Below are 20,532 nucleotides of genomic sequence, written 5' to 3'. Positions count from 1 at the left end.
ATGATGGCCCTTGGGGGTGGATCAGCCACCCCCAATAGCCAAAAAAACAAAAACAAATAACGGGTTTGGTGGGTTTGGCCCTTAGGGGTGGCCGAACCACCCCCAAAGGGCCATAGAGGTGGCTTCGGCTACCCTTAACCGGCTTTTGTGGGTGATTTTGGCTACCCCCATGGCCCTTGGGTGTGGCCGAACCACTCCCAAGGGCTAAACCCACAAAACTCATTATTTATTTATTTTTTTCTTTCCCAAAACTAGTGGTTTGGGGTGGCCGAAGCAGGCCACCACTTGGCCTGAGGGTGGCTTCGGCCACCCCGAAAGGCCATATCAAAAAACTAAAAAAATTTATATTATTTTAGTTTTTATTTATTTTTAAAACGTTGAATAATAAAATATTAATATTTTTGAAGTGGGACAGCATGATCGCCCTAACATATTTCTTAGGGCTAGGGCCATTTTCTGGATCCTCCCATTTCAAAGCCTGCCTCTAAAAAAGGTGATTTTTTAAGAAGTCAAAATAAACGTCTTAAATAGAATATGTTGTCACAAGCGTCAACAACAGTTCTCATTGAAACAGTGGCCAAGAAAGCTGTTGATTATTGTTGGCCACTCCAAATTGGAGAGCCAGATCATGTAAAGGAACTATTTTTTGATTTTTTTTTTTTTTTCCCTGCAGAGTTAGCCAAACTAATTAGAAAGTGATTTTGTTGATTGATGTGAATGCCAACAACTAAAAGCCAAATAGCTTAATGGACTAATTGACTGATATTTTTACCAAAGGATTACCTTAACATTGAAACAGAGGATCATAATCTGTATAGACTATAAATGAAATACTCCTGCGTTATTTTTTCTCTCTTCACAAACAAGGAGAAGAATACATAAGTTTGACAAAATAGCTGGTTGAACAAATGTTCCAACTATGAAATCATTCTGAAAGTGAAACTTGCATGCAGAAAACAAAAGCATAAATGCAGAGAACTTTAGATCAAACATTTGAGGAAACTCAGAAAAGTAAATTAATCCGACTGGGATAACTCCGTCACATGACTTGTGAGACTAATGCCTCGTTGAACTCTGCATCGTCCGCCATAGCCAGCAACGTCTCAGGCGAGAGGCAAGCTTCAAAATCAATACTTCCTTCTTCTGGCCCGGGAAACACGGTTAACTTCCCGTCATATTTGTTCCCAACACCACTCCGCACCGCAAGGGGTCTTCCCCAACCGAAGTCATTGCCGTACACATTGAACCTCGGCGAGCTTCCTGTGGCCAATTTCTTACTAATTAGCAGGTCACTGATTGTTAGAAACTTAGGAGTTTTTATCCAATCCGCCACATACTTTTTTATTTCTTCTACGTTTTGAGAAGCAATCATCTCGTTTATCTGCGAAGCCGCCCAGCCTAGTCCGTGTTCAAGAAGATCCCCTGCAGTGGCCGTTACGTTCCCGAATAGAATCGCGTTTCCTAGATACTCCTCCGGCAATGGTGGTTGTAATCTTTGCCTCATTCCCACGAGTACGCCGTAACAAGTCTCTTCATCAGCATTGAGACGCCGGCTGCGAACCACAGATCGCCAAAGATGAGCCAGAACCGCTTGAAGGGACGAGATCTTGTTAGTGCTCATTTCAGCATTTGCTTTTGCTTTAAGTTGTTGGATTTTCTCCTTCGAAAAATGAAAAACTCTCTGTTTTAGGGGTGGACTAGTGTTGGAACTCTCATTGCGCTGGAATTGGAAAGGAATTCGAATGGGGAGATTCATAATACCATCAAGAAAACCCGACCCGAAGATCGGAGGAGATTGTGAGGTGGGATCAGAAGAACCCGTAGAGATCCCAGACCAAGTATTGAAGAAACGCCAGAAGGTGGTGCCGTCCGCAACGCTGTGGTTTAAAGTGCAACCGATGAAGATGCCATCAACGAGCTCAGTCACTTGCACCGCCAGCAATGGCTTGGAAACACCTTCGCAGTTCAATACCCTGTTCATCAGAAAGAAGGAGTTGACAATATCGGGAACGTAGAGGGGCTCAAGGATATCGGCCACGGTGACGCCATCTGCCACCGCATGAACAAACTCTGCTCCTCCAAGGTTAAGGTTATTGCAGTCGACAAAGAAAGAGGTGGTCTTGTCATCATCGTTTTCAACCATGACTAGGCGGCCGGCGAGAGGATAGAAAATATCCAACGTGCGAGACAGAGAGGTCTTTAGTTGATCAATAACACTGCCTTTTAGTTTATTTTCTTGGGAGGGTGTAGGTTTGAGGAAGAGGAGACCCTTTTGGATTTGATCGAGTGTGAGGAGTTGAAGATCCCATGGAGTCAGCTCAACCCTCCGGGTTGACTCGCTGGGATGACTCGCTGTCGGCCGGACGGTGGTGGTGGATAAGAAGCGAATGTTTGCCATCTTAATTTGCTTTCTACAAGACGATGGAGCAAATTAAACCATTCAAGACTACTGTGGCCTGCACAGCTGCACTATTATCAGGATTTTCTTGGGGCTGTCACGTTGTCGTTTTCCTAACGACACGACGTATCCGGAATAATCCTGCTGCGCACTAAATTGATGAGGACTTTGGAGTCGTCCTAATCGTTCGGGGCAGTGATATACTGCACGCCGGACATAAAATTTTTTTTAATTATTATTTAATTTTTTTTAAATAAAAAAGAAAAATTTATGCCCGGCGTGCATCACTGTTGATGCACCCCAGTGATGCACGCCGGGCGTGCAGTATGTCATTACTCGTTCGTATATATGCGAATCCACGTGCAAGATAAGAAAAGTACAAAGAGGCAAATGCCTCGTAAGACGAAAAGAAAAAGAGCCGTGATTTTTATTTTATTTTTATAAAAAGAAGTTAAAAGAGAATATTTTGGAAAGAAACCTTGTTGAGACGGTATGTATAATTAAATCTCTTTCGGTGAATGTGAAATGATCAGAGCTCTGTATCACGTAAAAAAATGTTGGGCAAAAGTGGCCATGGAGTAGCTGTTAAAGTTATGGTTTTTACTCAATTATAAATCGATGGAGTAGCCATTAAAGTTATCAACTTGATTTGTATTGATCTTGAACATAGATTGGTTTTTTACTGATTTGAATATCCCAATAAATGCCTGTGTTTGATCATCAACAGGTATTTCAATGAAATAGAGTGAGTGGTTTTTCTATGCCGAAACAATGAAAGAATATTTATGGATTCAATCTAAGAAAACATCAATCTTTGTGTCTAACGAAGAACATAGATTTGTAAAAAATATGCAAAAATACAAAATTTGGATGTCCATGAGAATGCACTAAAAACATGGATTTATGATGAGATTATGGTGAACTCTAAGCCTTAGTATTTCTAATATCCAAATTTTAATATTTTTTTCAGTTTTTTTTTTTTAAATCATAAAATCAACAATTATTTTATTGAATGCGTTAAGTAATATTTCTAGACTTTGATTTAATTAAGTTAATCCTCATAGGATCGATTTCGTAATATAAGATCCATGTAGTCGTAGGTAACATAAGTTTGACAAAATAGCTATTTGAAAAAATGTTCTAACTATGAAATCATTCCGAAAGGACTTGCATTTTTTTTTTTTTTTGAAAAGTACACTTTACCCCCTAAAGTTTGGGGTGATTTTCAATTCAACCTCTAATGTTTCAATTTTGCAATGCACCTTCCAAACTTCTAAATTTTTGCAATTCGACCAATTTTATTTTAAAATTCCCATATTATCCCTAATTTTTAATTTTTTATAAAAAATTTTAAAAAAATTCGTCACCCCTTTCGCCATCTAGCCATTTTTTCACCCTCATATATATATATATATATATATATATATATATATTGAGGAAATACCGACCGAAACAATTAATGCTAAATGCTCATAGCATTGCTTTGGATTGCTGAATTTAAAAATAAAAAACGCATTAAATTAAAGCTTCATTCTGCTTTAGACCCAGTGAAGTTTGAACAATCCACAACACCAATGCCAGATGGGTTTTGCAGAAGGAAAGTTATCTGTAGAGAAAAATACCTTAAAACCATGGGATTTTGAGACTTGCAGAGTTAGAAGATGAAGTTCAGATCCATTGAACATATATATAATACTAACAAAAAGTGGTTGGACAGTTGAAAGAGTAGGACCGTAAGAAGCTGCTTTCTGCTACCAATGAGGGCTTGAAGTGTTAGGGTCAATAATGAAAATTCGTGAAGTTAACACAAAATTAATGAATAATGATGGAGAGATTTAACTTGTTTAATTAAATTAAAATTGTTAATTATTAAGAGTCACCTTCTGTCACTCTGGACCTTTCGGCTTGAATACGCAATGGGACACAATGATGGCAAAGGAATTGGATGCTTGATTACGCAAACAAAGAATTGAAGTTTTGGTTATGGAAAATCGGATCCCCTATTTTACCGGAACATTTGTAATGAAAAATATCTATTTAGTATTTTAGTGTAAAATAAAGGTTAATATTATAAATTATACTATTTAACTTTGTATAATATTATACATTCTAATACTTTTTTTCAATTTTTTTTTTCAAATAATCTTGTCAATTCAATATATATATATATATATATTTTCTTTAAATAAATGTGAGATCCAAATTATTTAGGAAAGAAATTTGAAAAAAAGTGTTGGCATGCCTAGCAGCCCTCACATAGTAAAGATTTATTGGACGTGTTTGGCTTTGTTATTTATACCACTTCATATGCTAACAACCTATGCCTTTATGTTAGCAAATTTTATATTAAAAAAAAAAAAAAGTTGTGTTTGGATACTCATCTTCAAGAGATCATCCTTCGCAAATGTTTCTGAAATGTAGAGTATCCATTTAATTTAAAATGATGAGTAATATTGTTCTTTTTTTTTTTTTCTTTTTTTTTTTTTGAGCAAAATGGTAGGCCGAAGAGACTAATTGTGGCTATTCTATCTTGGCATGATTATAGTAGCATTTACCCGCTGGGAGCCGCACAGAAGGGGCCTAGACAGTGGAAATCGCAAGCGCTCCTTCAAGTCCTACTAAGCCATAGCCTGACCCAACCCCACCAGGGCATCAATGAAAATCTAAGGTGGTTAATACCAATCAGGCATATGTGGAGATTGTCTATTGCAACATAAGGGCACACGTTGTTAGCGTCTAAATAACAAGGAAAATGATCTTCTCCATTCCATTTCCATAGCTTGACCCAACTCCACCAGGGCATCAATGAGAATCCAAGGAGGTTAATACCAATCAGGCATATGTGGAGATTGTCTATTGCAATATAAGGGCACACATTGTTAGCTTCTAAATAACAAGGAAAATGATCTTCTCCATTTCATTTGAAATGGGGAGTATCCATTTAGTGCATTTAGGAGAATAAATTTGTCCCAAAAATTTGTCCTTTAAAAAAAAAAATAATATTACCCTCCTTAATACACTAGATGAATACTCTCCCTTTCAAATGAAATGGAAATGACCATTTCCAAATAACAAAGCCAAACATATCCAAGAAATCTTTACTTCTACGTACTCATTTACAAATTCCGGTGAGAAAAAAAAAATAATAATAATAATTGGGCTAACTTGTCCAATCTATGCACTTGGGTTAAATATCTTTAGCCCATCGAGACAAAAAACAAATTAAATAGAAGATAAAGAAGGACGAAGCTGAAGGCAGTAAGCACCATAAGAAATCGTGTGGCTGAAAGCATGAAGGTTGGCGGCGGAGTGGTGTACGGTGGTCCACCTGGCGCCGCTCTGCCCACTCTGCTTCTCGGCAATGGTAGAGCGCGTCTTCGCTGCTGCGCTTACTCTGCAACTCCGGGTAACACTATCAAAACTCTCTTGGTTTTTTCGAAGTGCTTGCTTTGATAGTTGGCATTGTTGAAATGCAGACCATATGACTTTCATAAAGGATGTGGCGTCGGCTCAGCCTCCTGAGCATTTGGGTCAGTTGATGAGAATGCTCAAGACTAGAGGTGGGTGGGTCGTCAATTGCTCAACCTCTTAAACCTTTTTTTTCTTTTTTGGGTAGTTGAGCAAATTTTATTGAAAAAATAGATTATGCATGTTTGATGTTTGTCCATTGAATACGATCAATTTTTTGGTTCCTAGATTTCCCAGAAGTTGCTAACATTTTGGTTTCTTGGATATCTTGTTTTATGTCAGTTGTTTCCTTCAATGGTAATGTATATCTCATTGAATGTGACATATTATGTGTTGGGAGTCTCGTCTGTGATGGAATTGAAGACTCCCCAGGTGTTTATTTTCCCAACATTATTAATGTGTCGTAGAATTTATACTTGTAAAAATAAAATGCAGTCTCAGAATTTATGTTTACCAATGTGTTTCGTGTGTCAAAATAAAGTACTTAATTAAGGATCTTGTAAGTACATTGTCTCTCAATGAGAAATTATGCTTATGATTGAATGTGCCGTATAGGTCCTTCATTTTTGTAGTCTGTGATCAGCAAGCTCAACAGAAGGAAATATTCTAAGGATTGGATTGCTGATTTTAGAAAGCAATGCTTGATATTTAGCTTCCATTTCGTCCAAGCAGGATCCAAAGTATCTGCCTTACAACAACTCACTCTTAGTACCAAATGGGTTCTTTACAAGAAAGAGTTACTTATACCAAGATAGGTTCTGAAATTTCGTCTGATTCCATTTTGTTTTCCTTCTCTCTGTGCATTCCATGGAGTAATACTTGCTTAACCACTCCTTTGGGAAGCCTAAACATTGAGGACCAGCAAGAAAATGGATGTCTGTTTCATTTCTTCCCGATGTATCAATCATTTATTCCTAAACCAAACAAGCCAGGAAAGATGCGTCCAATCACCCAACCGTATAAGCCTAATTGATATTATATGTAGTCATTGATATTATTGTGCTCGGCCGTTGCTTGTTGCTGCTTTTGCTTGTCTTAACAACCATGCAACAAGAGGCTTTTGTTGTCTTGGAGTTTTCACTGTCTAGTTCTGGTTACTGGTATTTCCTTCATATTCTAGTCATGAACCTCAGCTTTCAATAGTCCTAGCATCCAGGGAGCCAATAAATTGGGGGTGGACATAGATATATTCTTTTCCACAGTGCAGAAGTTCCATTTGTGGACCAACATTTACCCCATGAGTTCTATACTTGTATATATAGTAAATGCTTCTTGTTAGTTTTCTCATTACTATTAGAATCCTAACATTATCTCTCATATTTATTTTTCTGTTATAGGTGAATCCATTTTGTCTCCTGGGGCCAAGCAGGGGTTAATACCCCTTGCCATTCCACTGACAAAAAAAAGCTCAGGTATAACTAAGGCATTGCATATGTTTGGCACTGGATATTCCTGAGAAATATTTGAGTTGAAGCTGTTATATGATTGCCTTGTTAACAGGTGCTGTAACTGCACTACTGAGATGGCCTACAGCTCCACCTGGGTACATTAATTTGTATACTTTTCACTGGCTTTTTTTATGGTTACTTTTATTTAGCTTGATTATTCTTCTTCAATACCTACAGCATGGAGATGCCAGTGGTAGAAGTCAGAAAGCATGGAGTGTGGCTTTTAGCCAAGAATGTTAGTGAAGCATGAATAGTGTTGTGTGTGTGTTGAAGCATGGCTAGAATTCACTATAAATGCATTTTGGTTTTGCCTCTCTTCTGCATACAGGTGGACCAATTTATTCACAGACTCTTGGTTGAAGAAGATGCCAACAACTCCCCAGAAAGCAATGACGAGCTATTTCATGCTTCAGCTGATGCTGGGGAGAAACTTTACAGAAAGGGTGACTATTCCAAGTCTCAGATCTCAAATCTAGATGTCTACCTCTTAAAAAAGGTACAAAAGGGATCTCTAAATTTGTAATTGACCATTATGATGAATATGGTACATATACTTTTTGTAAAGTTAATTTATTTCCAGATCTCAAATCTGGATAACTATTTTTTTATAAGAAATGGTTCATTTTCAGGTTGGTTTATTTCCAGATATCTTAGAGCGTAAAGTGATGCGCCATTTTGAGGAAGGGGACCATGTAAGACAACTGGTTTGGTGATATCGTTTTTAACAACCAGTATTTGGTTAGTGAACGTAAAGTGTATAATATGTGCTTCGTGAAAGGTTTCAGCTTTGGTGACCGGAGAGTTTTATACCAAGAAGGAGCATTTTCCAGGATTTGCTCGGCCATTCGTGTTCAATGCAGAGGTTTTGCTGAGGTTCCTAGAAATCTCTAATTACCTTCTACTTGTGATTGTTCTTATTTTTTTACCAACATGCTTAGTTTTTATCCTCATCCTTAAAGGAAATTTTTTGTGGGGTATTTCAAAGGGTTGGTCGCAAGCTTGAATCTAAAGATGCTGCCCGGGGAGCTTTAAAATCACCATGGTGGACTTTGGGCTGTAAATACCAGGTATGGGACCCTTTACATGAAATATCATGCATTGCCTTTGTAAGCTCTCTCTTATTATCTTCCTTCTTTTTCCTCTCCTTTTCTGGTATTATATGGGTCTGATCAGTTTCTATCCAGGAGGTTGCTGAAATAGCAGAATGGGAGGATGAGCAGATTGAGTACATCAAGGAGAAGGTGACAGAAGAGGGAAAGCAAGAAGATCTTAAGAAGGGAAAGGCACCTGCTCAGGTACTATAATTATAGCTCAGTATTTGTTACCTCAGTAACCATGTCTTGAACTTCAATATGAAAATTCATCTCAAACGAAAATCATAATGGAAGCGATGTTTATCCTCATCTGTTGATCGACCTCTTTAATTCAAATGTGCAGGTTGCATTGGACGAAGCTGCCTTTTTGTTGGATTTGTCCTCTGTTGAAGGGACTTGGGATGACTCCGTTGAGCGGATTTCTGAATGTTACAGAGAAGCTGGACTCCCTGATGTTGCGAGATTCATACTATACAGAGATTGAGTATGAACAAAGAGGGACTTTGTGTCCATCTGTTTCTTTTTATTTATTTTAGTCCTCTTTCTGCAAGCAATCTAATATACCCATGTATGGTTAAAATTTTGGATGTCATTTTTGCTTCTGAATGCAAAAGGGAATCAGAATATTAGAAATGTTTTGGAATTCTGGACTTTCATCTCTATAAAGAATAGTAAAACTGAAAGAATTGGGTGATACATCGGAGGTAAATATTGAAAAGTATTGGATTACAAAAGTCATCAAATATTGGATTTACCTTGTCAGAGAACTCTTGGATTTGGCTTTCTTTTCTCCATACGGGATAAGGAATATTTTCCTCATGCCAAAATGCATGTAATGCTGAGAAGATATCTTTACACTCATATTCCCAATTGTATCCTGTGATGTCTGTGTTAGAATGTCAATCCAACCGCCAAGGAGAGAGGTACCCAACCCAACCCAACCCAAAATAAAGGCTTCGACTCGTTTTCATTGGGTTTTAGAGTTGGCATAATGGTTTTTGTTATCTTGTATTCAAAACAGGGAATCAAAATTAGGATAGAGAGAGCTGTACTTGTTTTGTCCAATGGGGCAATTCGTATTTGCATGTTGGATTTGGCTCGGGTTTAAAACATGGATATAAGATTATATAGATTAATTTTAACTAGACCAATTTAATTAAACAAATTAGACCCTTCAACCTTAATCTGTTAATTTTATATTGGGTTTGTAATGGATTTGCAGGTCGTATTAAAAATTGTTTGCCTTAAATGTTGTATTTTAAGTTTGAATCATGTCGAGGTATAAATATAAGATTATATAGGTCAATCATAATTCAATCTATTTAATTAACCTTAACCTGTTAATTTTGTATTAAATTTATGTTAAATTTGCAAGTCATGTCAAAAATGGTTGGCGTTACCTTACGCATAAATGCGTAACAACGCTAACCGCTTAAGCACCTCCCTCGTGTTCACATGCATGGCCCGCTGTTTTGGAAAACCAAGAAGGTTCATTTGCAATTGCTAATACAACTATTAGACATTGCTCAAGTAAATTTCATCGTCTTAGGGACATTCTTCATACGTTGTACACTATAATTGTCCCGGCATCAGTTTTATATACAGCAGTAATACACACAACATGTAAAATTCTCTTTCTCACTGTCTTTCTCATACGACTGATAAAAATCCAAGACCTCCTCTACAACAAACCAAACAAGTATGATAAAAAAATGGAATCCTGAGCACCAAGATTGCCATCAGTTCTTTATTACTCTACGATGTTTGTCATGGGCGAAATGGAAGAGGGGGTTTCTTGATATTTCCTTTCTTCTTTCTCCACATAAGCTTTCTCCACAAACTCGCTCCTCCCCGCTTCTTGCTAGGCACAATAGCCAACGAACCGGCTGTAGCATCGTCATCCTCGTGTTTAACCCCATTTAAAACAATAATTTTTTCTAGAGGTTGTTGGAATGCTCCATTATCTTTTCTAGTGGATTTGCCATCAGTTTCTTTGGTCTTACGAAATTTAAGATACTTAGCTGCAGAATCATCCTCTGCTAGCATTTGATCAAGTAGAGAGGAGCGCTGGTTCATGATCTTGTCCTTGGGCGGGGTTGTGGCTGTGATGCTGGTGGTGGTGGTAACTATGTCAGTGGGGGTAGCGATGACCTTGTCAAAAAGGGCTGCTTCCCTTGGAGCAGCCAATGCCTTCAACTGCTTTCCAAGGTTCAGGATAGTCTCCTGGCACTCCGCCAACTTTTCTGAAGCAGCTGTAATCTCCCAATCCTGCAGATTGATCAACAGCGCTTCACTCAATTCCGAGTAATATGTGTACAATATAACTTAAGCACCAGTAAGAAAATTACAATAACATTGGAAATAGTGACATTCAATACTTTACAATACTAATATATATTCTCTGTGTGCAACAAAAAAAAAAATTAAATAGTCAAATACCTTTTCTACATTGCCAACGTTAGTGAAATTTATATATGAACTTTTTAAAGAGTTTACATTTAAAGTGAGGCAGCTTGAGTTATCATCAAATTTACCAGATAGTAAAACAGCAACAAAAAAAAAAAAAAAAGGAGAGTATTTCTCCACAGCTAAGGTTCATCCAGTAAGACAATATGAACTTACAGTCCGAAGTTGCTTTTCTTCCTGATTGAGGTCATTGTTTGGGCTTTCCTTCTTTGTAATGCTGAAATATATCGGATACAAGAGACACCTCAACAATTCAGATATCATAAGTAATCATCATATTCACGGAAGCAAAATCATAAAAAGAAAAATTATCAGTACCTTTCAAGCTGGAGCTGCAGTTCAAGACAAGTGGCCTCTAATTCTTCGTAACAGTTATTTTTATCATCCAGCTCTGCTTCTAGTGATGAAAACTTCTGCTGAGCCTCATGTAATTCCAATCTAGCCACTGTAAGCTGTCTATCAAGATCTTCTTCATTCATCAACTTGCAACTTTCGGTTTGATCCTCGATCATTCCTTTCGATTCTTTAAGAGTTTTCAACTCTCTCTGCAAGCTCGCAATTGCTTTTTCTGATTCGAGGAGATTATTCATCAGGGACTCACTCTTATCAGTAGCTGACTGAAGCCTTCTTTCCAAGTCTTTCTTTGAAGATTCCAAATTCTTCAATTCATCCCTCAGATTCCTATCAGTAGACTGAAGTTCTTCAATTTGAAGATGATTGCCATTGGAAGCAGCAGTCATGGGCAAATATGCTAACCGTTCTCTTGGAACACGTCCTGCTTCAGAAAAATGACTAATCATTCCAACTTCTGCTTCACTTTCACTTCGTGATTCATCCCAATCAAAATGTTTCATAATTGCATCCCTCATGTTTGAAACATCTTGTAGGGAAAAGCAATGGTTCATAATCCAGTCTAAAGCAGTAGTTAATTCTAGGGCAAATTTGTCTATGTTAGTTTTTCCATTCAACAGATCATAGCAAGTATGAACAAACTGGTGTAAAACAGCGCTGAGTTCAGAAGTTTTCCACTGGAAAACCCGAACCATGTACCCTGTAGGTGTTTCTGAATTCTTGCATGTGAATATATTCCCATCCTTTCTGGACAATGTTTCAGGGTTATCATCATCCAGAGATGGCAAACTAATACCTTCAATAAGCTCAATTATTTTGCCTATTGACTTACCAAGCTCCAAATGCAACTGTGGATTGCTCTTTTCTGCCAACGAAATGTCAGCATCAGTTACATGGTCAGATGAATCCATCACCAAAGATTTATTTGATTGTTTCCATGAGATGTGACCACTTGCAAGTGGAGGATTTGATGCATCAGGATCGTTTGAGCCTTCCCTTGCATCAACAACTTCAGTGGGTTTTGGACTATGTATAAATGCCAAAGCTGCTCTAATATCCTCAAGTATTTCATCCGGGTTTCTCTGCCTGACACAGTTTTGCTCCAAGATCACTTTCAGTATATCCTGAAGCCAACCAGGAACTTTTCCCATTAATGCATTGTTGGACCTGATTTCTTGGTTTGATGCACTGAAGCCTGATTCAGAGTCAGGCATTGGAACAATCTCCCTACCTGTTAACTCTGAGGGATTCCCGTTTAACTCAGTTTCCAAAGGGTGAGAAATTGCAATAGTTTCATTTGAAGAAACATGAGGACTCCCAAATGGTTTATTAACAGAGCCTAACGCTAATCTTTCCATTTCAACAAAGTCATCCATCAGATTAATGTCTGAAGTTCCAACAGTTTTAGATGATGGTGACGCCTTTTGTTTTCCATTTCTAAAGTGCTCCAGTTCTGAAATCAAAGCAGAAGCCCATGATTCTGCACAGCTAACCTTATCATCACTGCCAATTTCAGACATCGATGCAAGAGAGAGATCATGTGACGTAAAACTTCTCCTTGTTGGCTCTACGATTCGCTGACCTTTTGACACTTCATCAAGCTGCAACTCAACTTGTGATAATCTGGAAGCTGTGCGAGTATACATTTCCCTTGAAAATTGTAGTTCATTTGCCTTTTTATGAAGGGCTTCCCTGAGATTCTTGTTTTCTTCTTCCATGGAACATAAATCCTCAGTCAGATTACCAATCCTTTTAGTGAGATCTTCAGGAGAGTCATCGACTGCAGAGTCAACCATGAAAGCATCTGCATTCAACTTTCTCCTCCTCATTTCAACTGAATCCCTCCCCAGCATTTCAACTTCGTTCTTCATTTTTGCCACCGCAGCAGGACCTGGCAATCGCTTCCTGACCAGGAGACGCAACCTCTGACACTCTGATTCTAACTTTGCAATTTTCTTCACACTCTCTAGGTGTTGCTTGTGTGATGCATCAGCTGTTCGACGATTAAATTCTCTCTCCTCATTTCGGATCTCAAGCTCCTTCTCAAGCACTCGAACCTCATACTTCAAAGAAGCATTATCTTTCTCTGTGGATTGTAATCTAGTCATTAGTGCACTGAAATTTGACTCCATCTCAGTCAACTGTTTATTGACATCTTCTATCAACTTTTCCTTCACTAAGAGAGCATTGCTAATTTGAGAATTTTCAACACCTAGTTTAGCAAGCCTCTTACTGGTCTCTGTTAACTTCTCCTCTAAAACCATCTGGGATTTTTCGAACTCCTTCGATGTCTTCATCACAGCATCATGAATTCTTTTCTCCTGGTCTTCTCGAACAAAACGTAGCTGTTGCATACATTCCTTGAGCGCTGCATCCAAATGAGCTACTCTATCTTCACCTGCTACTCTCTGCTGCAAAGCTTCATCTAATTCTTGCTTTAGAGACACTGCTTCCGCTTCTGCCTTCTCCCAGCCTATGTAAAAATCATTTAAAAAAGGGATTACTATGTTGTCAAACAAAGACATAATTTCACAAAGTGCACATCAAAATGTGATTGGTAATTTGCAACCCACAACCTTTATTTTTATGCATTCAAATTTTACTTTTTAAACAAAAGAAGCCTTCACAACAAAGTACAGGGGAACCTGGAAAGGCAGGAAAAGCACATTATATTACCTGCAGTTGCTTCTTGCGCCATCTTTGCTTGTTTCTTCACAAGTTCATCTTTAGCATCACGCTCAGAGAGAGCTGAAGAAAGCTTATCATTTGAAATTCTCAGGTCTTTCTCCAATTCAGCTTTCTCGGTTAGAAGTTTCTGAATCTAAAAAAAAAAAGAAAAAAAGAGTAAGGGTATTACCACTGCCTCAGAGTACATAAAAAAGTTCCAAAGAAAAAAAAGCCATGCAGAAAACATTCAGCAGCCAAGGACAGGCAGCAGAAAGCTGCTCAAGAGGGAATGCCTCTTGGGAAATCAGTTTTGAAGTTCATTGCGCATAATGACAAGGGACCAACTTCTTGATGATAGTTGCTAGGTTGTGAGACTCGAGAGGCAAAATCTGGTAAAGCTTGGACATCTTTGCAACCACACAGGCAAAGCATATCTAGTATTCATACGAAACTTCGCCAACAGATGTCATCTTTTTATTGAGAATTTTAATTATTTTAACCAGTTGAAGCATTACTTTGTGGAGATGGATGATTCGAATCATGCTAATGTTTCTCCTTGAAGACAGTTGCTGAACTGAAAATGGAACTCTGATAATTCAAAGAGGTTACTTCCACCTTATAGCATACCAAATTTTTGACAAACCTCTATTTCAACCATTCTTTCTAAAGTAAATGTTTGGTATTAGCAATGAGAAACCCTTCTTTTTTTTTTGGGGGGGGAAGCAATCCAATATCCTCTGATGGAAACAAATCCTTCAAAATCTGATTCCAACAATTCCGTTGAGTTCAACAACTTCCCTCCCCTCTCTCTAAGTGATGCATGACATATTGTTACAGCAGCACACTGCTTTGCTTTCATTTAATTATTGATTATAAATTCAATCATCTGACAGATGAGGTTCAGCCCCTTAATAAAATGACCTTTTATTTTGGTAGACTGGGTGAGCAAAACCCAACTAACGTTAATAATTTTATCTCATTTCAAAAATTTGTTCACCAATTATCCAGCATATTAAGGAAAGAAGCCTTTTATTCAAGGTTGCCTAAGAGGATTTAAGCTTTCAACTGCTAAATTCCTCACGAAGTCAACAGTACCTTTGATCAACAAATAGTCCAGGGAGGATATCCTGATTATATACGAGGAAAAAATGAAGCTTAAACATTTATTGCTAAAGCACCAGACTTAATATGTAAACATGTCAATGCAGTGAACCTATTGGTTTGATGAGAGTATGGTGTTGTGGAACTCACTCTGCTATAAACTTAAACAATGACGCATTATGAAGAACATCAACTACTCAATTTTGCAGTAGAATTAACAGCAAAGAAATAATCAGCGAGCAAAACAGCATTGTATTACCTCTTCTTCATTTCCTTTTAAAGGGGAGTTTATTTTGTCAGTTGTGACAATGGCCTTCTCTGAAGATCTCTTCCTCCAAAGCCATGTCTTTTGGTCCATTGTATTACCTAGTGCAGCTTGAATATTATAAGGATCTCATACAAAGAATCTGCATCGAAAATGAAAGAAGAAATTTTATAATTGTTCTTTCATATCAGCATCCGATGCTGACTATATTATTTATTCATGTATCTATGGAACAAGAAAATTAAAAAGAAAAAAAAAAAAGATCCGGTCATGACGACTTTTCTTGCAACAAATTTTCGTGAAAACCAAAGAACATTAAGGTTTACCACTAGCAACTATGTTTCGAGAGGGCCAAAGTCTCAAATGGAAGAAACAATTTTCACAAACATACTAGCCAATGCACTAAACAGCCGTTTAATGCATTTGAAAAATTCAAAGCACCCAAAAGGCTATTACACCCACCATATAAAACAAAATTTTGGGCAGCTGAAGGTACTTCTATTTCTCTAGTAAATACCCAAAACACAGTTTCCTTTTCTAAATCTAACCACGAGCAGCTTGACACTTCTAATTTTTTTTTTTCTAAGCGTGACCCTTTTACTTCTTACAGCTACATATTACAGATTACACAACCTTGTGCCTTCTCAAAGGCCACATATCAAGCATTGAGTTCAGAAGATTTTGCTCATTCGAATATGGGTACGAACAAATTTTTATTTTTTTTTAAAAAAAACCTCACAGAAAAAGACGCCACCAAATCCCAGACAAACTCAAACAATTAAGTATTTGCATCAATGCATGTATAAGTGAGCTGGCTTTCACTAAAAACATTCACCAACCGATCAGTGCAACAATCAACAAATCTCACATTGCCAATGCCCACCAAGTCAACATCAACAAGACACTAAATCTGAAGGCTATTAAGGCACTCCCACCGGGTCTCACGGTGCATGGATTATCAGAGCCGAGAGAACAAGGCCATCAATGCAAAGAAACCCGATTCCATGGAGCTACAAACAACAATCAAAGAGAACCCAGAGACATCATTAAATATCATACTGAGTAATGCATGGTAGCTTCCGATCTCACCGACACCCACACTTGCAGGGAGATGGCTTCGAGGAGAAGAGGATGAGATTATTAAAAAAAAAAAACCAACAGAACCCACAAGAGCTTCCAGAACAGAGCACTCTATAACTACAACTATGACTATAGCGTGCGCGCGTGTCTGTGTTTGGTAAATAGGAAAAGTAAAAAGCGGGAGTGTAGACTATACTTAGAAAGCGAGTGTACGGAGGAAATGTAGATTTCGGGCAACTGTCGGCTGGGATCTGACGCAGTGATTCGCTGCGTTTTGCGTGGTTTTGGTTCCCCTTTTGCTTTCGCTTTGACCCGATGGGCCGGAAGCTCGGATGTCTTAATCCATCTATCAATGCTCTTTCTTCAAGATTATTTTAAAAGATATGTATTTTTACAAGCGTGTATATACACATTGATGAGAACAAAATAAGTTTGAAATGTTTTTTTATTTTTTATTTTTTTATTTTTAATTTTACAAAATTAGTTCTTCAACTTTAAAATTGCGAAAAAAAATAAAATTGAACGAATCTTAACGGGTTATCTTAATGGGAGTAGCTCGGCTTATTTCTAGTTGAGTTAGCTCTCATTTCTTTTAATTTGTAACTTAAATTTTATCACGTCAGCATTGGCAACGGTGTTAGTGAAGGTGGTGATTATGGTGGTTGGGGTTGGGCGTAAATGAAAAGGAAGAAAGACCTGGGTGATTGGTCGGAGAGATTAAGTGTAATTAGTCTAAACTGTTCTTTACTATTTTAGATAGCTGACATGATAAACTCTAAGCCTCAAATGGGAGGAAATGAGAGCTAACTCAAGAGTTGCTTCCTATCTTAATTATATTAAGATTTTGGGTGAAATAGGCTGAAACCAATAGAATATTAGATATAGATAAAAACAATTATACAGTACGAAATTTATGAAAAGGTGTAGACTAGGTCGAAACAGACAAAGATTTGGAGTGAGATGTAATAAATATTAGAGGCTTGAAACTAAAAAGTTTCGGTGTGTATGTACTCTCATTATATATATATATGTTTTGTTGATAGGAAGAGATTAGCTAGGATGAGTTGAGTAATTACTATTTAGCTATTTGCCATTGTCATTTCTTTATCCATTTTATCTATCATCATGTCATTTCTTTATCTCTCGCTTCAAATCTTATGTAATTTTACTTTCCATTTTGTTTTTATTTTTTATTTGTTTTAATTTTTTATTATTGATACACACTTGAAAAAGAGTTATATGATTGATAATCCTAATGGATGAAGACACCATTAATGATAGTTATTATTTCGAGCAAAGTCGGAACACTGGAAGGGGTCTGAGGAGTCGGTTCATGACTTTTTAGTTGGTTTATTCAAATTATTAATAATTTTGTATAGCTCAAAGTGCAGCATTCAAAACAACTAGCTAAGAACATACAAAATTATTTAGAAAAAGAAAAGGAAAAAAGAAGGTCCTACCATATCCATTCATTCGTTTTTATCTGGTGGTGGTACATAGTGGTGGAGTAGGGGAACTTTTAAAGACAGTGGAATAAGGAATATATAGCATATGTAGGAAAATAAAAAGGAGCATTGACCTTGTTGCTTTTTTCTTTTTTTATTCTCGTAAAATAATAATAATAATAAAAAAGTTTTGTTACTTGTCTTTGTTCTTTTTCTCTCTAAGCACGCTTTGTGTCTCAATCGTGTAGAACAAGATAAGATGATCAAGATCATCCATATATATATATATTCTATAGCCTGTAGTTATTAGGCTTACAACCTGGTTATACCTGTCCAAACTCTCACCTTATTTGAATTTAACAAAAATAAATATGAATATGACAAATTTATTTGGTCCCAATCACATGATCACGACAATTTAGTAGGCCAATGGTCCCTCTCTTTTGGCAGTGCATTTGGTTGTTGAGTGCACCTACAACAAGAATCAATGTATAATGTTATACATCACACTTCTTATTCCCTTTTGTTGATGTTGATGTGATACATCCATTCCATTCTTAATTATTATTTTTTTTTGAAAAAAGTTAATTTAAGGGCTGTTTGGCAGTACCCCATCCATGGACTAGAACCAAACCATTGTAGGGTTTGTGAGAAATGTTGGACTCAAAGCCTCAAACTAATGGATTAGGATTGGCTGCAATCTTGTGTATCTGACTATGTTAAAGTATTTATTAAATGATTAGATTCACTTCTTTCTATCAATTTAAACTTTTAGGATAACTTGTGATTTAATATGGTATCAGAGTCAAATATTCTAGGTTGGAACCTTAACTCTGTCAAATTCACTTCTCATTTCAGTTAAATATTCAACGTGTTTGGTCTCATATATTAAAAGGGAGTTTGAGCCCACACGTGAGAAAGAGTGTTAAAGTATTTATTAAATGATTAGACTCACATTTTCCTATCATCTTAAACTTTTAGAAATATTAGTGATTTAATATGATATCAGAACCAAAAGTTTTGGGTTCGAACCATAACTCCGTCAAATTCACCCCACATTTTAGTTAAATATTTCACGTGTTGGATCTCACCTATTAAAAGGGAGTTTGAGCCCATACGTGGAATTAAGATCCTTTTCGGTTCGAATGAACTGGAGAATATTCAATTAGTTATAGTGAAGTAGTATTTTTGTCCTATCAAAATATGAAAAGACAAAAATACTCTTCTACTATAACTAACTGGATATTCTCCAGTTTATTTGAACTGGAGAGGGTCATGTTCCCTACAAGTGACGAATATTGTTAAAGTATTTATTAAATAATTAGATTTACCTTTTTTATCAAATTAAGCTTTTTAAAAAAGTCAAAACCTACTTGAAAAAGAAAACTGGACCGAGAGAGTCTCTCTTGATTGAGTGAACAGAAGTTGATGAACCAAAAGGCAAATACAACCTAGATACTTTTTTTGGGGGGGTGAAAACAGGCAACCTACTTGTGGTTACATTGGATTCTACACGACTTGCATGGCAATGTTAACGAACATGACTTTATTACTACACACCAGACAGAACTTTCTTTACGGAAAGTGCCATAAAGACTTGGAACACAGAAGGCCCACGTTGCTAAATATAAAGCAATAACTGAGAAGATGGCAGTTGTTGCTCCTTCACATCTGGTGGAAGCAGCATGCAGCGATCCAATCTTTTGTGCGTCACATCGTTTAATTACTTTGGTTTCAAGAGTTGTGTGGCCGCCTGCAAACTCATTGCCCTCCCAGGTCATAATGAGCAATAACTGCAGAGGTGGGCCTGTTGTTTTGGCGTGCAGGTGAGAGTGGGCCTGAGTTTAGTTTAAGCCATTCATTTTATGCTTTAGCAGTATTATCGACAATTGCTACCAAAAACCTAAGTGTGTCGTTTAAGATACTAATTAGTATCCATCAAATCAGTTTAACCAACTGGATTTGAACCCCAAAACTGATTTGCAATCATGATTTGTTAGACAATTAAGGATTTGATGGCAGGGAATTTGTCGATCTCTCTATAATTAACCCAAATTGCTTCAAGCCAAACCTCCTTATCATTAACAACTTCGCCAATGAAATATTTAAAAACTATTTCATTTTTTTTTTTTGGGAGCCTTCATAAAATTAGGGCCTCATTCGCCAGCCCAAAATTCCACTGAGACTTTATCAATAATATTCTATAGGGCCTCATTGTCGGCCCTATAACTGCTGGACTTTGGGCCTAAATATGGGCTTAAACTTTGAACCCAAAACCAACAACTTTGAACCCAGAACCAGGCAACCAAAAATACTGTCACTGTCGGTGTTTTTTGTCGGGACGAAACCTAAGTCTCTGCGAAGTGCGAAGTATCACAAGGGAAACGATTTGGGATTGAGAGGAATGGCAAAAACAAAGCGTCAAAATTCGAAACCTAAAAGACAGCCTCACGTAAGCTTTTCACATGTGCTCTTCGCTCATTGCCTCTCCTCTTTACTCTTGTTTTTCTAGTCTCATTGCCAATATTCGCAATAACTTTTGCAATAATCGCTTACAAATTGTGTGCGTCTCTCTCTCTTTTTAAGTTGGTAATTGTTTATTAATTTGTTCAGTTCATGCTTTTGATTGCTATAATTCATTTTGGAGTTTTCATGGAAATAAATATATACGTATGTATGTAGGTATGTATCATGTATGCATATATTGCATATGTATATCACGTGATTGAGGTAGCCCAGCTACGCTTTT

At 37.2% G+C, this 20,532-nt stretch overlaps 3 protein-coding genes across 9 annotated transcripts; 1 reads left to right on the top strand and 2 right to left on the bottom strand.

The window, feature by feature from the left end:
- Window positions 1-802: 802 nt before the first annotated feature.
- Window positions 803-2,493, bottom strand: LOC132187491 (uncharacterized acetyltransferase At3g50280-like). The gene has a single exon (XM_059601819.1). The coding sequence runs from the start codon at window positions 2,396-2,398 to the stop codon at window positions 1,040-1,042; it is 1,359 nt and encodes a 452-aa protein (XP_059457802.1). The 5' UTR covers window positions 2,399-2,493; the 3' UTR covers window positions 803-1,039.
- A 3,146-nt stretch (window positions 2,494-5,639) lies between these two features.
- On the top strand, window positions 5,640-9,104 carry LOC132186389 (protein IN CHLOROPLAST ATPASE BIOGENESIS, chloroplastic-like). 3 transcript variants are annotated; one of them, XM_059600341.1, is made up of 11 exons: window positions 5,641-5,804; window positions 5,875-5,958; window positions 7,204-7,278; window positions 7,367-7,409; window positions 7,492-7,549; window positions 7,643-7,810; window positions 7,944-8,006; window positions 8,093-8,176; window positions 8,274-8,381; window positions 8,499-8,609; window positions 8,752-9,104. In XM_059600341.1, exons 1-11 carry the CDS (start codon window positions 5,690-5,692, stop codon window positions 8,890-8,892), a joined length of 1,050 nt encoding a protein of 349 aa, XP_059456324.1. In that variant the 5' UTR covers window positions 5,641-5,689; the 3' UTR covers window positions 8,893-9,104. The 3 variants fall into 3 exon arrangements, with proteins under 3 accessions (XP_059456326.1, XP_059456324.1, XP_059456325.1); XM_059600342.1 differs by having other exon boundaries at window positions 5,642-5,804; window positions 8,093-8,187; window positions 8,300-8,381; XM_059600343.1 differs by lacking the exon at window positions 5,875-5,958 and having other exon boundaries at window positions 5,640-5,804.
- Window positions 9,105-9,934: 830 nt separating this feature from the next.
- Window positions 9,935-16,630, bottom strand: LOC132186387 (filament-like plant protein 7). Of its 5 annotated transcripts, none has more exons than XM_059600338.1 (6): window positions 16,535-16,630; window positions 15,253-15,400; window positions 13,902-14,046; window positions 11,193-13,698; window positions 11,031-11,091; window positions 9,935-10,676 (listed from the first exon to the last, which is right to left on the bottom strand). In XM_059600338.1, the coding sequence occupies exons 2-6, from the start codon at window positions 15,349-15,351 to the stop codon at window positions 10,176-10,178; spliced, it is 3,312 nt and encodes a 1,103-aa protein (XP_059456321.1). In that variant the 5' UTR covers window positions 15,352-15,400; window positions 16,535-16,630; the 3' UTR covers window positions 9,935-10,175. The 5 variants fall into 5 exon arrangements, with proteins under 5 accessions (XP_059456321.1, XP_059456319.1, XP_059456318.1 ...); XM_059600336.1 differs by lacking the exon at window positions 16,535-16,630 and adding an exon at window positions 16,098-16,447; XM_059600335.1 differs by lacking the exon at window positions 16,535-16,630 and adding an exon at window positions 16,127-16,447.
- Window positions 16,631-20,532: the final 3,902 nt, after the last annotated feature.

This window comes from Corylus avellana, chromosome ca7, assembly GCF_901000735.1.
Source record: "Corylus avellana chromosome ca7, CavTom2PMs-1.0".
In the NCBI taxonomy this organism is placed as follows: domain Eukaryota; kingdom Viridiplantae; phylum Streptophyta; class Magnoliopsida; order Fagales; family Betulaceae; genus Corylus; species Corylus avellana.
The sequence above is the reverse complement of the archived record's forward strand: the minus strand, read 5'-3'. Positions and strand labels throughout refer to the sequence as shown.

Coding starts and splice junctions, on each gene's coding strand:
- LOC132186389 (XM_059600341.1), top strand. CDS start 5,690: ATGAAGGTTGGCGGCGGAGTGGTGTACGGTGGTCCACCTGGCGCCGCT. Junction 7,279..7,366: donor ACTGACAAAAAAAAGCTCAG/GTATAACTAAGG, acceptor CCTTGTTAACAG/GTGCTGTAACTGCACTACTG. Junction 7,550..7,642: donor TGTGGCTTTTAGCCAAGAAT/GTTAGTGAAGCA, acceptor TTCTGCATACAG/GTGGACCAATTTATTCACAG.
- LOC132186387 (XM_059600338.1), bottom strand. CDS start 15,351: ATGGACCAAAAGACATGGCTTTGGAGGAAGAGATCTTCAGAGAAGGCC. Junction 14,047..15,252: donor TAAAAGGAAATGAAGAAGAG/GTAATACAATGC, acceptor TTTTTTTTTTAG/ATTCAGAAACTTCTAACCGA. Junction 11,092..11,192: donor CTGCAGCTCCAGCTTGAAAG/GTACTGATAATT, acceptor GATATATTTCAG/CATTACAAAGAAGGAAAGCC.
- LOC132187491 (XM_059601819.1), bottom strand. CDS start 2,398: ATGGCAAACATTCGCTTCTTATCCACCACCACCGTCCGGCCGACAGCG.